At 37.8% G+C, this 16,458-nt stretch overlaps 1 protein-coding gene across 1 annotated transcript; it reads left to right on the forward strand.

Annotated features, from left to right (window-relative positions):
- The first annotated feature begins 780 nt into the window (after window positions 1–780).
- LOC139115981 (uncharacterized) lies at window positions 781–15,288 on the forward strand. Its single transcript, XM_070678460.1, has 5 exons — window positions 781–1,470; window positions 8,632–9,036; window positions 9,374–9,508; window positions 10,422–10,595; window positions 12,306–15,288. Exons 1-5 carry the CDS (start codon window positions 1,368–1,370, stop codon window positions 12,485–12,487), a joined length of 999 nt encoding a protein of 332 aa, XP_070534561.1. The 5' UTR covers window positions 781–1,367; the 3' UTR covers window positions 12,488–15,288.
- The last annotated feature ends 1,170 nt before the right edge of the window (window positions 15,289–16,458 follow it).

Consider the following 16,458-nt stretch of genomic DNA (forward strand, 5'->3'; position numbering starts at 1 on the left):
ACGGCTTTAAATGTCCTATCGCAGTAGCTAAAGTTAGGCAAGCAAATGAAACGCGACGTTGGCTTTTAGTTGGATTAGCTGTCGGGATACAGAAAAACGGGGATATAAATTTGATAGAGAATTCGACCGTTCATTGCACCGCGTTTTCTTTCAGAGAAGGGTTTATGGTTCAGAAGTCTTCGTGTTTAAGGAAGCCAAGTCTTCCTGCCTGCTATTGAGCCGCGCCGGGAAAATTCATTCTGTCGGGCGAATTTCTCAGTAAATAGTTATTCGACTACGTCGGTTCGTCGATCTTGAATCAAGTTATTCCGGTGGAAGTTATTTCGATTTGAACCCCCCCTAAGTTTATTTGTACCTTGCGTTTGATAGAACAGAAAGAGTTATGCAAATATTCAACACTATCGTTTGAATTTGTACGTTCGCTAACCATCTATTGAATGTTCGAGCTCAATTCTGAGACATATATGTTTTCCAGTGAAACAAATTAATGTGGAATAGTGAATATCCGATACGGTTTGTTAAAGTGTGTATCCACAACTGAAAAATTAATATTACATCTTCAAAACCGCTGGTTTTTTATGTCAGCGCCATAATGGCGGCGCACGTGTCACCTGCTGCAGAATTTCATACTTAATGATGGCCAAGATGACACGTCATTACTGCCCCGGGCAAATTTTCACATTAATAATGAATAACTTGGTGTCAAATTTCCGATGATGGGGGAAGTTTCATAATTCTGGTTGTGGTGATATTGCATTCTGTGTGTCAACATTGCACAATGTTCTTGTTAAGCGACGGTGAGACTCCGTGTCATCAAGGCCTGTATCGGTAACAAGTGCTTGGCCTCATTTTACTGTAAAGTGTAATCATAACCAAAATAGGGATTTTTTTCGGCCAATTAGTTGATGTAAGACTTTTTCTTGTCCTACTGTTTACGGCTGAATAGCTCAAACAAAATAGACGACCGGAAGTGGACGACTTTAGCGCAAAGGAGCACGGGTAAAATAGTGTGGTATAGTGTGACATGGGAAATACAGAGAGAAGTGTGGGGCAGATACTGATGTTGGCATTCAGCAAGCAGGACTACTGACATTGTGATAAAGTGATATAGACCAACTATTGCTTTGACATGAGGAAAAAGCCAGACCGACTTTGGAAAATACCGTATCGCACAGTAGTCATCAACGCGCCAAATATTTGCAGTGCATGACGGGTAGAAGAGAGGACATGAATTATGAATACCTGGCAGACGTGAATGGAATACGTTATACGGAACGAACGTACTCCGAGCACAGCGCTGTCTTCTAAGAACGCCGTCTCTCTTATCTCTTTATCTTATCCGTGCGAAAAAAAAATCTTCAGAGAAGATGATTTTGAAAAGTTTTCTAATTTTTGGTGCCTTGGTTGCCACGTGTTCAGCAAGTTACTCAATACCGGTGCCTGTGTTGGTGCCAGAGCTCTATCGTGATGGTAAGTTTTTTTTTATCTGATCTCAAACAGCGTTTGTGCGACGAGGAGTTTCTGCTCTCATGTACTTAAGACAGACTGTTACGAAGCTACAGATCAAGTTGAAGTTAAAGGGATAATCCACCATCATGTCAAGGTTTTGGATTATAACAGTTCTGTTTTCACGTTTTATAAACGTTATCTTGAGGGTCGTTTGATAAAAACACTTCCGATGGAGCAACCTTGTCGTGTTTGAAACATGACACAGAGGCGTTAGCGCCTAAAAAAACTAAAATTTACCATTATGAAACCAGCTTAAAAATATTCATGGCTGGTATCAAATTTCCAAGGTAAAGTCCACAAGCCACATACAAAAATGTCTATCCTTGGACGGTCATTGCCTTGTTTATTTTCTTACAAGATCGACTTCAACCAAGGGTTAATCAATTGCATGGAGAAAGATGCCCTGTAAACAGCGCTTAATCGGATGAATAATCGTCATATTGATAATTATAAAAGTGTCAAAATAAGTTCAATCGATACATTAATTAACTTGTCACTATAGCCTTTTTGTTTACACAATCATTTAAACATGGAAACGCTTTCAGCAAACGGGAAAACACGGTTTTTCTTTGGCGCTAAATACCATGTCTATCTCGATAATGTAAACTACTTTAAATTGCATTGTTCAAACCATGAAAGATCAATTATTTCCGCAAAACTATGAGGTACGTGTTGTTGATTTTTTTATAAATTAACAATTTTTCTAGCATTACCATATCTGATCAACGAAATGATCGCTTTTGTGACGATTGAAGCATCGGCACTCGTACTTTCACATTATATTAAAATAACGCTTTTCATTCAAACTGCATGTCAAAATATACAAATAAATATAATGTTTATTCTGAGGAAGTGTCGCGGTGAGAGAGAGTTTTGTAAGATGCCTGACACGAATGAATATAGCTGGCAAGTTCGTGTTCGTGCGACAAAGCAAACCATGTGAAACAGATATTACCAGCAAGCTTGTGTGATAGAGATTCAATGTGTTGAAACAACCTAAGTATCGCATTTTTTACATTGAAATGTCTTTGATGAGTATTGTCAATCAATGCGATATTCAGTTGTAAAACCATATAGCTACATCTAAAAGTACACCACAAACATCCATCGTTCATGATTAACTGACGTTGTAAATTCATACTACAAAAATGTTGATAATGAATATTGCAGCCTTTTACTCGCCGTTTTCATGCTGGTGTGTAGCGATATTTAGGATGATTTTGGATCAAACCAGATGATAAATTCATAAATTTCTGTTCTTACTAGAAAAAAAGATTAGCATTCATCGCAAAGTGAACAGAATCGTTATTTCGACGGAAACATGTGGGCGAGTTACATTACAGCCCGCCATTTAAGTATGAAGTATGGGCACCTTTACTCCACAGTTTCCCGTTGCCTGCGTATCGAATGATTCAAGCTATAAGTCCTTCGAGACTGCAGGTTTACACTTTGTAATCCCAATGTACTGCTTTTCAGTGAAATGCGCGCTCTCTGTGAGTCAACATCAGAATTTATTGACATCCTTCAATCGTGCCACGTCGTACCATCGTGTCTAGTCCCTAGTGTCAAATGGAAAAGGCGTATTCGCTTGTTCCAAGCGACGAGTTATTTCCACCAAATGTTAAGAACATGGAATTCGAACATTGAGCGACCGGGATTTGACCCGTGATAAAAAAGGTGCGGAACGTGATTTCTTGTGCTTTCTTTTTTAATGGGAGAAACTTTCGTGACGAAAGTGCTAAATGATATCGAAAAGTAATGAAGAAAATTGAAATTTGTGTGCGGGCCGATACAATTCGGCGTTCAAAACCAAAGGAAAACTAATTTGCATGTAACCTTTAACCTAAAGTGTAGTAAAAACTAATATGAATGTTTATGTTTATAAATGTAGGAATTGACGGGAATTCAACATCATCTTCTGAATTTAACTTAAACTTTCCTTCGCCGCCGCTCAACATTATTTACCATCAACAAAAGTGTCACTTTAAATTATCAAGTTTGTTTTACAGGACTGAAACAATCATGAAAAGATCGAACGATAAATTATGCAAAAATATTAGCATTGGAGTGTTCTGACGTCAAATTTACGCTTGACATGAAACTTCATCGTTTGAACCCTGTATTGTGATTGTTTAACACGCCAGCGACACACCCGTGACGATGTTGAAAGCAAACGACACTGCCGGGGCGTGAATATGTCACTCCGAGATATTTTTGTGAGACAAGCGCGGGGAGACGAGCGCCAAACTACACCATGCTTGAGTGAAAGACACGGTACACACTGTCGTTGCATGACAAAGAATGTGACGTATCTATCACTACAGCCATTTTAATGGGTGATGTAAAACACCCCCAAATCATTCGGATATTCTGAGAAATCGTTGGAAGAAAATGGCACTCGAAACAAAACTGTAGAAATCGCAGTAAGCTAGTACTTCCGCTATGCTCCTATTTTTCAAACAGAAAACAGCGAACACCGTCAGTTAAAATTTTTGAATCTGTCGAGAACGCCACGAATTAAAATTCGTACAGAAGAATTAGCCAGGATCCGGGACCCTCATCGCGTACTAAATCTAAATTTACAGAATATGCTGTCTTTAATATGTAAATTTAAATCTGATCCCAAAAGTGTAAGGAAAGAGTCCGCATACCACTCGTTAGAGTTGTTACGATATCGAATATCAATTTTTGCTTTTCATCACTTCTTGAGCATCCGTTTCAGAAGAAGGTATTAGTTCGCAAGAAAACAGAAAGGAAAATTTCCAGTTGCTTGTGATGATAATCATTTCCAAATTGTCTTGGAACCTCATATTAACAAAGCGGTTGACCGCACCCCTTTATATTGAATATGGAATATTTGCCAATGAAATGTTAAAATATGGATGACGACTACAGACCTGTTTAAAGATGGTAAAATATCATTGACGTCATCCGTTGACAAACACGAACTCTGAGTACAGAGTTGAAATGATTAACTATGAGATGTTATAATTCTATTTCAGTAGTATTGAAATTAATTTATTAATTGTATTAATACGACTCTTCAGTCACTATTTACTTCATCTGTCAGCGATTCATTGTGAATTACAAGTTTGTTACGAAACAGAGATATTTAGTAATCAAATGCTAAGAGGCGACCTTTTTCAGCTATTTGCACATCGCTCGTTATTTTTTCAAATACGTGCTGATAGAAATATCAAATAATCGCAGGGCAAACCTAGACGCACTTTATATTATTACTTGATATAATTTATAATCAGATGATAGATTTTTTGTATATATACTTTTGTCAAATGTGGAGCTTGTACTACGTCGGAGCCGTATAGTAACGTTTAGTTGAGTTCATACTTTTAAAATCGCGCCACACGAATACTTGTTCTGTGTCTGTATTTCATCCTTTCTTTTCTATTATTTTTTCACGGTCTGATTTTTTTAATTATATTTTTCTTTAGAGCTGAGTCTTTATTGCGATTGAGGGGTCTTATCCCCTCCTCCCCCAAGTGACGAATTACGTTTCTAATACGTCAGCTTTTATGATCGACGGCCTCTAGGTAGACCCAGGAAATGCCAGGTAAATCTAGCGAGTCGTGGTTTGCGATAGGGCGTGTTCGCTCAGCCTATAGTTAGAGTGTCGCTATCAAGTCGATCTATGTACACACGTTTTACGGAGTTTTCATTCAAAATTTATGACTCGCCATCATGTCGGCTTCCCTGAGCGACTTCGGAAACGATAATCTCGGGCAATTCTGGGATTATGCTTGAGTGGACCACACCTGTTCCGAGTCAAAGGTTTGACTCATTGTCCTCCATGAGGAAATGGCCTGGACATTAAATCGCCGCCATTTTCCACAATCACTCAAAACACATGTCAAGGCATCTCCATATCATTTCAGTGTTTAAGGCAATGATTCCAACCCAGATGGGTACATTTTGTGGTAATTTTTTGTTGTGACGGGCCTGAAATGCAAGTTTTAATATTGATAGTATTTTTACTTTCAAGGAAAGTGGTTTGCATATTTGCACATTGAGACGACTTTCAGTTCTATGAGCAAGATGCAAATTTTAATTGGCCTGATTGTAGAATAGGATTCAAGTGCATTGTCTTTTGGAATGGATAGATGGTGCGAACGTGCTGATAATTTGCTCGGGGGAAGTGCATGTCTTCGAAGAATAAATGAACTAATTACTCGATTTAATGAAACCAAAATGTTTCAAAATGCTCATTACTCTAATGCATATTTTCGCTGTATCGATTGGACAACTTCTATATGTTGTGTTAGTTCAATCATTTCTTCTTACATAAAAATTCCTCAATACCAATTGTGAGCGCAATATCTCCATGAATGATACGTCAAGCATCAAAAACTGACAGCAGCTACTCTTTTCACATGACTGATATAAATCTAAATATGTACAGTACAGGAAAAGTGCGAGACTGGAGCGAGAAATTGACGCTTTCTTGCAATCGGTGAGATCTCTTGTTTTTCTCACTTGAAATTTCACTGGTGAGCAGTGAGAGATGCACTGCTAGGCGAGAATCAAGGATGATAACATATTCTCACCGGTGAGACTGGAAATGTCACCAAGCCTAGTTAGAATGGTAATTTTCTCTGTGAGAATGTACCATACTCATCATTTACTGGTGAGAATCAATCAGACTCACCGGTCATCGGTGAGAATTGACTAGACTTATTATTCACGGGTATGAATTTACCAGATTGATTTTCACCAATGAACAACAAATATGGCCGATTCTCACCAGTGAATAATGAGTATGATACATTCTCACAAAGAAAATTACCATTCTCACTGTGCTTACGGTGAGAATCGGTTATCATGCTCGATTCTCACCAAGGAGTGCATTTCTCACTGCAGTTCAGTGAGAATTAAAACATTCTCAATGATAGCGATGAGAATAACAGGAGATTCTCACCAATTGCGAGAAAGCGTCAGTTTTGCACTCCAGTCTCGCAATTTTCCTATAGTGGTAAACGAGCCGAGATAACTTTCTGAAGAAGCAAAAATACCGAGAACTTATCATGTTAAAGGGTTGATTTCAGTTTCAAATTCTCCAAGTTTTCTGAAATTTGAAAATTCCCTACAATCACCTAAAAGTAACATAATACTTTCTACGTAAAATTTGTATACGTTTTGCCTGAAAAGCTGTATTTCAATAAAGCGTTTGCAGAGCTTGTAGTTGCTATAAATATATTTTTACGCTTGTTCAAAGTAGATGTCTGATAGGTGGTAACTAAATTGACCGACTACCTCTTGTGAATTTTCTACCATGCTATCTTGTACAACCCGATATCATTTCATTAAACTTTCAGATCTTCGATATCAACGGAAAAAACTAAGGCCTTTCCCAAAACAGAGTTTGGGTCAGTTTCAAATGGCATGATAGTGTCCCCACAAAGCATGTCATGAAATATCAAGGAAACGCAGTTTCTGAGTAAAATTAGGCTTTAGATCAGAATCCACGGCGTCAAGATGTAAAAAAAACTCCTGGAGCCTGTAATGAAATTCTAACACCATCACTGCAAATATTTATTTCAGCTAACATATTAAAACAGACGATGGTTTCAAAAAAAACTTTACTGCGAGAACCCCTCATAAAACGATTGTATTCTCTGAGTATTGGTGTTACTTTTGTCGGTTAAAAGGGGAACACAAAGTTTAACGAGCAAAGATGACACAACACAGGAGCGTTGCAAAGACAACTCTGACAAATTAATCAGTTTTTCGGAGATCCAATAAATCTTTCATTCGTTGCCTGCGCGCTTTTCGAACCACATTCGAAGGTCAGGCTTCACTGATTCACGCGGATGTCATCAAATATTGATGACGTCATCACGGTTGACTTAGCAGTCAATCTTGGAAATTTTCACACGTCCCGTTAGGAATCAAAAAACACTTTCTGGAGAAATTTGCGATGAAAGGTAGTAAAATAATCAGTTTAACTTGTGACGTGATATGCGCAAAAAAACCACTTTCTTAGACTCTGATCCGTAAAGCGTAGGTCAGTTTGAAAAATCTTACAATATTCTTTAGGCATACCACTTGTTTGGGGCTCATTTTGAAGCGCTTTGGCATAGCTATACAGACACCCCTTTGAACAACATGTCCGATTGAAATAAATCCAGCAGATTCTATATTTGAACGATTTTCTGTGGGTACCATTTCCATCGAGTGTGAGTAGTAATCACCGCGTAGATAAAATTTCACGCAGCAAAAGTTACATTGAAGGAAATAATTAAAAAAGACTATGAGATTATTAAGAAAGACTTATTAAGAAAAGACCACAAATGATTGACATGATAGATTGAGGACATGATCGGTGCAGCATCGTCCGGCGATGCTCGACGCTAATATCCAAGTTCAACCTTTGCGATATTTTTGTAATAATCTTATTATTACACATCTAACATTCGTGACTGGGGTTTCAATTGTCCCGAATATTGACCTTTTCCGTACAAAGTCAACCATTTTCTCCCGGTTTATAGCGCAAGTAAGCTGTCTTGGACGCCCTTCTATCGCCTGTTAACTACACGTATGAAGCGCGAGTCTGGCACTCGTCCAATGGGTCGCTTGAAACAGTTCAACAGTGTAACACGCAGAGGCAGTAGGGGAATGCACTGCACATTCGGTTTGGGGACGCCTGGAAACAGAAAGTGTTAAGGGAAGGGCGTTCTGACGGTGTTTTTAGCGCACACAAAATTCTATTCTTGTCGTCGGTAGATATAATAATAAAATATATTTGGACGGTTATCAAACAAATAATCAAATAAATTATTTACTTTAGAAGAGATGCATTCTGCGACAGGCTGAGCCCATCAAATGTAATTTCCAAATATGAAAAAGACCATAAGCTGATTGTGACGTCCTTCGATCGAAAATTCAAAAAAAAATAGGCAAATAGCAAAATATAGACACATCATGAGTATGCTTCGTAAAATATTCTCCACAAACAACAATGCTGAACAACTAAAAACTTGTCCAATCATGGTTTTGAAGCACTGAAAAAGAGGAATGGTACAATTAATAGAATTCTTGGCTATTTCTCGATTTCTGTATTGTCAATACAAAGGTTTTTCCCTTACAATTACCGAATTTATTTTGCAGTCAAACTAGAAGATTGCGGTGTAGAGTTTGTAAAAGAAATAGAGACGCCGGGATTGGCTGGTAAGATTGCGTACCACGTGACCAAAGAAGAGATGCAGCAGACAGACGAAGCGGACTGCACCCTCAGGTTAATGGTGCCCGAAAACATCAGAATCGCTCTGTGGGTCACTGAGGGCGCCCTTGTGGACTGTAAGTCAACCAAAATCACTGTGATCGATACGTCGACAGGTGACGTCATGAACGACTTGTGTGAAGCTGGAGAAGAATCGACCGTGGCAGCTCACTTGTCCACGGGCAGATCGATTGACATCAAGGTTCGTGTCCAGGACACAGTGGAGGTGAAAAATGACACGATATTCGAAGCCAGCTATCTAGCATTCAAGGCGGTAGACGATTCTATAGAAGGTAACAAAAGCCTTAGCGTAATATACAAAGAAATGACAGAGTGGGCGATTAGAATTTGAAATCGGTGAGCGTAAACTTATAAGAAGGAAAATATATATCATTTTACACTAAAAGCGATTAAATTGTTGTTGAATGAAGAATAGTAACAGTAAATTCGGTTTGAAATGTCATTGACGAACTTGCTTAATCGTACACTCATGTTTTGATTTTGTCACGTGTGAAAAGAGCGATAGTCTGCCATTAGACAATGGAAAGCAGCGACAGTGATCATTTTGTCGCCAAGTCTGGTATTTCCATATACTTTAACCCTCACACCATATGTTATTTATATCTCCAGAAGACTGTTATGTTTGTGAAAAGCAAGATGGCAACGTAAATGATAGCCTTTGTATCGACCCCCGCTTAAAGTGTGACAGCGTCCGCAACTGTCTCGGAGAATACAAAGACGACGAGGCGTTCACTGTTACAAGAGGTAGGTCAATTGGGGACGCTCTCCCTTTTCTTAGAAATTCCTTGTTGACAGCCTGCAGTTTTAATACTGTTGAGTGACATACATTGTTCTTTTCTGAAAATGATAATACATGTATATGTCCTTTCCCTAAGCTTAAATTGATAGCTATCCTGGGAAGTATTTCTTACAAAATAGATTCATCCCGATGTGCGTGTGTGAGAACTAAGAGTTATGCACATAATCTTACAAGTGACTGACATTCACTACTTTTTCGTCGGTCACGTCCTCCTTATGATGCTCAGCAACTGTACAAAGTTTCAATCTATGAGTGTATTCATGTTTACGTTCAAAGCTCTAAATATTCCATTATCGCTGATGGATGGATGGATGTGTAGGTGAGCAGGTAGGTGTGTGGATGGATGGATGGGTGAATAGGTTTGTAGAGGGGTAAGTACGTAGTTAGAATGGAAGATGGTAAGGCAGAATGATAGACAGAACGATAGATAAATGGATAGATAGAAACGTAGATAGACACATTGCTACAACATGCATACATACATACATACATACATACATACATACATACATACATACATACATACATACATACATACATACATACATACATACATACATACATACATACATACATACATACATACATACATACATACATACATACATACATACATACATACATACATACATACATACATACATACATACATACATACATATATACATACATACATACATACATAAAACGATAGAACTGGGAAAAAGATAGATAGATAGATAGATAGATAGATAGATAGATAGATAGATAGATAGATAGATAGATAGATAGATAGATAGATAGATTGATTGATTGATTGATTGATTGATTGATATGTAAAGCTGGTGATACAAAATTTGTTTATCTATCTCAATATAGATGAACACTGCACATTTGTTTGTAACATTACCGGACTTGATTTAGAAGATGAAGATGGCGATTCTCAAAACGGAACAAAAACAAAAGAATACATCGTGAACGGTATTCATGTGTGCAACGTCTTTGAAGACTGTCCCAATGGTGATGACGAAGATGTGGTCCTTTGTGCAAGAGGTAATGATAAGCTTACCAAATGTGTCGAGCGGAAACAAAATCCAAAAGGGTTATCTCAGAATTATACTTGTGTGAAATGAATGTATTAGTAACACACCACATCCCAAATCTCGGTCAAGTGGTACGCATCATTTGGGTGCTGGTCCCGTATAGGTCAAGGGAAACACAGTGACTTTTTGGGCGACTCAAAGGCCCTCTAGGAAACAATCTTTCGCTGTTATTCTCATTGGCAGTCACTATGTGTCTAAAGTAACCGTTTTAATTAGATTTTCTCTACAGTTTGTCGCTTCATGGGATCATTAAATCCCGTTTTATCATTTGAAGTCGAGTATGTTTTCAAGCTACATTTTCTTGCCAAGTTTTAATTGCAAGCGTCATAGTTGTATCTCGGATAAGCCGGTATGCGTTTGTGACACATCAGTTTGAAGGGCGAACGTCTAAGTTTCGATCCTCGCAGCATTTCCCAGAATTGCAATTACTTTAGGAAGCAAAGTGGGAATGTTTAAAAACAGCAAGTAGGGATTATGTTTGTCAGTGTTCTTTGAAATGGTGTACACCAAACTCAGATTTGAGACCAACAGCATATCTTATCTTCTGAAGATTCTTGCTCGGAATATTTTTAGTGTGTCATTTATTCACATAACAATTTGAAAGTAGCCTAAACTAAAAATTCTGGTTCAAAATTGCATATTTGCATCGTTATTTAATGCGCCACATGCATCTATGTTTAAATGATCAAAACGCACTCTCATGTGCACCACATATCAGGGCTCGAAATTATTTTTTCCCTGGTAGTCCACTTGGGCTACCATTTTCTGAAGTTGGTAGTCCAGTGACAATGGCTGGTACCCCATGTTTATTTTAAGTTCAGGGATATCCTTTTTCCTTACCTAGACCATAGACAGTTGCTGCCCAGACAAGAAAAGGCTATTTTTCTAACATAAGGTGAATTTTCTAGTCAATTTGATGTGAATATTGCACACCTTCAATAGGTAAGGAAACACTATAGGGCCTAATGGAAGATAGTGATACTCAAAAGTTTGTGATCTATTGACAACCCGTTTTACTCTCAGAGTTGTATGCAAATTTTGATAATCGTCATGACAACGGCACAACCTTCTCAGGACTGAGACACACTGTAGGAGGGCTCAAAGAAGAACATAGGCCTTTTTGTAGGGAGGAGGCATAATTTCCGTGTAATTGATACCGATAAATTATGATCAAAATACAACGAAAATGCGATTTCGTTGGCGATCATTTCCTGTGCCTGTCCTATAGAAACTTTGTTGCAACGTTCTACCGCAAACCGGTCGTCCTAGTAATTTGTGTAACAAAGTCATAGTCTGGCCTTTTTGTGTCTAGGTGGGTTTGACGATAGGCCTACATCCATGGTTTGACTACATTCCAATTTAAAAGTGACCGACCGGGCATGGCATGCCAAAAGCTGACTGAATTTCAGGTCTCAGGCTTTGGTAGTCCGTATGGGCTACCATTTAATGAATTTTGATAGCCCAAGGGAAAAGTTGGTAGTCTGTGGACGCGGGACTGCCGCTAATTCGAGCCCTGCATGTGTACCATTAAGTCGATATCGCGTGGTATGTCACAATAAAGTGCTGTAATTTAATTTGTAAGATGTGAGCTAATCCTGTTCAAACACTTGCACACCCACAGTATTCTTACTGACTCTTGTTTCTATATCTATCCACACAGACGAAATCTTTGGTCCTCTGGGATTGGCTGGGGGCATAATTATCATACTGTGTGCCGTTCTTCTCATAATCGTCATTGCATTAGGGGTGAACAAGCGAAAACAGGACGCAGCGAAAGCGAAGAAGAGAGACGCTAAAAAGTATTCGAAGGGCGAAGAGCCAGTGCGGGGCGACGCAGTCTGAGAGGTCAATAATCACACACAGATAATGCATTATCGACTTTTATTATGAGTTATCATTTGTTTCGGAACGAGTCAAAGGCAGGAAAGATCTATGCACGCATGCGCTGAACGAACATCATGTCAGCTGCGAAGTCGAATTTTAAATTCCGAAGAATACCTATCTTAATTTTATAGAAAGTTCTCCTTGTTTTTGTCCATATTTGTGGGTTTTAAGTTGTATTACCCGAGAAATTTAAATTTAAAACGAGATTTTCCAATAACGCAAGAGAGGTTGAGTCATATACATTCTGCCATCAATAAAGACAACGCAATATATTTGTCTCGTAGGGCAGAATAAGTTTTGAAAGTGATAGACTGTTGCATGGTTAGAGTCATTCGATCATCCTAATTTGCATATATCCATATATGGTAAGGGAGACATGTCAGCCTTGTTTACTCATAGAATGTAGTGGCACTATACATTTTTTTCACGTGGTCACCAAAATGAAAGTCAGTGATTGGCTATTACAGATATGGATGACCGAATTCCTAAGGTCTACAGATGTAGATCTGGACAAGCATAATAGTTTAACCGATTAGCTACTCCCTGAAGAGCTTTAACTTGCGTCTTGGTCCTTGTCAGTTTACGTGGGTACTACGTAATGAAGGTCAAGGGTATTTCGTTATAATGCCCATGGTTCCGTGATGTGTTGTTGTTGTTGATTCCCGTAAGAGATACGAATAGACAGGTCGTGTTGTAGTGCCTCTGTTTCAACCTTTGTGATACAAATGCTCCATTTCTCTCTTCCTATACACGTGTTTTGAAAGACGTTTTGTGGCTTTCTCGGTCAGAATGACGTTACCTTTTGGAAAAATAGTATATGAAAGCAATATCTAATTGTTAAATATGTATAATATGAAAATATCCCTTTTTGACATTTTTGTGTGAAAATGTTTCGATTTTGATAATGTTGGTCAACCTAAATAAGAGGGCACAATACGTAGCTGGATGTGACGATCAACAAATTTCATGTAAAAGTTTCTGTGAGGTAGTTAGCTTTACGACTAGTCTACGAATGTAGATATTTGCAGATGTTACTGTTTCATAGTGACAACGCCTATTTCTTAATGGAACAGTTTTTCGTCGCCTACCTCTGTCAGAGGTTGCCTTGTCTTACGTTTTGACAAAGTCAGCTGATCTCGATACGGTAAAAGAGGAGATGATTGTGAACAAGGGTAAAATATGCGACGAATTTTTGTGGAAATATTTCATCGTAATTGGGAAAAACTTGATTTTTTTTAGTACAGAAGTGTTAAGATTTTTTGATAGTTGTATGTAAGTGACCTTGATTAGACAGATGTATTCATTTTGAAATGAAAGTTTCATGGTTAAACTCCAGTTTTACTTTCATCACCTCTAATGAAAAGGTGCCAATAGTATGTGCCTGCCTTGAGAGCACATGTTGAGGAACTTCGACATCCTTTGTTATATCGCAACAAGTTTACATCTCTCATCGTTGTTTCTCAAAATTTTGTCGTCTAGACACCACGCCAGATGTAGAAAATAACTGGGTGACCACGAACAAGTAGAGTATGCGCATTACAAACGGAATTCATAGTGTTGACCAAAAACCGCTTCCCTGAACGTAAGTTTTTAAAGTGTGAAAATCCGACGACGAAGATATGATTTAAAGTTCCCCAAAACATTTCTCGAGGGTCTATACCCAAAATGATGATAAACTTCATTGGAACAGGTTTTTTTAAGTTAAAGCTCCCGAAAGATCTTTTTACAGAGAATATATCAAGACAAACCTCAACTGTGGTTGAAAATATACTTCTGTGGCAAAAACATGGCATATTATTAATTAGTGCTTGATAGTCAGAATTGAGTTTTTACCACCCATGTGTTTTCATTATCCGCGTTTCCTTAAGGTATAATATGTACCCGTGCAAAGGTGGTACTAGAGAAACACTTTACCTAACATTTACCGATGTTTGCAATTAAAATGTGTTGATTCAATTGGAAAAAATAAAACTTTTGATCAACTAAGACGGTTAAACTTTTTCTCACTCCAGGAGTTTTAAAAAGAGCCCCAGAAGAGGTAGACCAGAAATTTAAAGTAGTACAAAATTTGAGAGTCGGATTATCTGTCCCCGAGGCACATTATACCTTAAGAGGCGGTTTATAGACTTCGCGGTTTCTTTAAAACGAGCAGGTGTCGCTCACTTCATACAGTAGTCAAACTAGGCTGTTGGGCTTGAATTAACGACACCCTGTCAATAATAATTCATCGGCAAGGTGATTATGTGGTAAAATGGAATTGATGTGGTAAAATTTTATAGGGGAACTTTTTGTTTGAGCATCGAAGTGTATGTGACTGAGTAAATGTGACGTTATTATTGATTTATGGTTCATGTAATATAGAATGTCAATGTGTTTCATGTACATCATTCTACACTCTCAGTTAACGGTGATATCCCTGAGTCAAACGCCCTCACTACGTCACAGCGGAATACCTTTCGTCTAGCAATACAGCAACACAATTTATACAACTTCATCGCTTCACAACACACTTCGAAACGAGTGGTAGACATACAAAGCAGGTGTCTTTACATAACGAGGACAAAATTTAATACGTGATGTACATTTCTGTATTATAGCAGTAAGTTAGTGCGTTTATCCGACTGAACATTCGATGTATAAGAACATGCATGCTCAGGTACTCTTGACTTTGTAGTTAACGGTATATCACGCGAGATTTTGTGATTTCTTAACGTTTGTTACAGTGTTAGAAAAATAGCAATAAAGCTACGGAAAAATTATCACGGTTTGCGGTCATGTGATTCCTAGTGATATGAGGGGGCAGGAAAATAACCTTGTATGAAAAAAATTCGGGTTGCATTCCAACTGTATTAGTTATTAGTATACAGTGCAGACGTCAACTTTATGGTATCAAATATATGAAATACTCACTTGGCACATTTCGTCTTAAAAGAGTTGTAAATAAAGTTTTTAGGTGTACTTATCACGGTATGCATAGTATTCAAAACATTGAAAATATGTACCTTCTTTTCCTCATTGACATATTAGAAAATCACTGACCATGAAATTTGTGACGGACTTGGTACTGTCCTCTGTTGCGTCGAGGTCATCCTCAGGTGAGTTCCATGCATTCTGTCTGATGATTGCAGGATGCATGGATCTTAAATAACAGATTACTTTGTACTTGACGTAATTTTGTGTTATTATTCATAACGCTCTTCTTATGCATCGAGCACTGTAATTTCCGAAAAGGACATCTGTATACTTATATATATATATATATATATATATATATATATATATATATATATATATATATATATATATATATATATATATATATATATATATATATATATATATATATATATATATATATATATATATATTGTGTGTGCGTATATGTTGATGTCCTCATGGGAAATTACAGTGCCCGATCCTACTGCAGAGCGTTATAAACAGTCAAATATAAAAATATATATAATTTCAAAATTAATGTCTTTAGAAAGAAGAAAATAAAAAAAAATAAAATTAATGTCTTTAGTATGAAGAAAATTAAAAATTTTCACACACTGTAGGCAGGCATGGCTTTAGCATTGTTTTTACGAGCGTCCCGTGATTTTATGATAATAACAGTTTTGAGAAGAAGCTAATCTTTGGTGAAATGTAATGGACGAAATATGCCGAATTAGTATAAGTACCGCATTAAATTTAACTGTGAAATGTGAATTAGGAAAACACAACCTTGCAGAAACAAATGGTCAACTTTCCTTAGTATCTGTTAAGTTCGTCAACTTTTTGTTGTTGCTTAATTACTTTTACCCGGTCGGCGATATTTTCTTTGCCTGTCATGGAAATGGCGAGCGCCCTCACTGCTCGCCTGTCACTTTCTGCTACTGGCTGCAACGCGGTCAATTATGAGCCACTTTTCAGTTGGTCTCGGTTTCTGC

The sequence above is a fragment of the Ptychodera flava genome, chromosome 17, assembly GCF_041260155.1.
Source record: "Ptychodera flava strain L36383 chromosome 17, AS_Pfla_20210202, whole genome shotgun sequence".
In the NCBI taxonomy this organism is placed as follows: domain Eukaryota; kingdom Metazoa; phylum Hemichordata; class Enteropneusta; family Ptychoderidae; genus Ptychodera; species Ptychodera flava.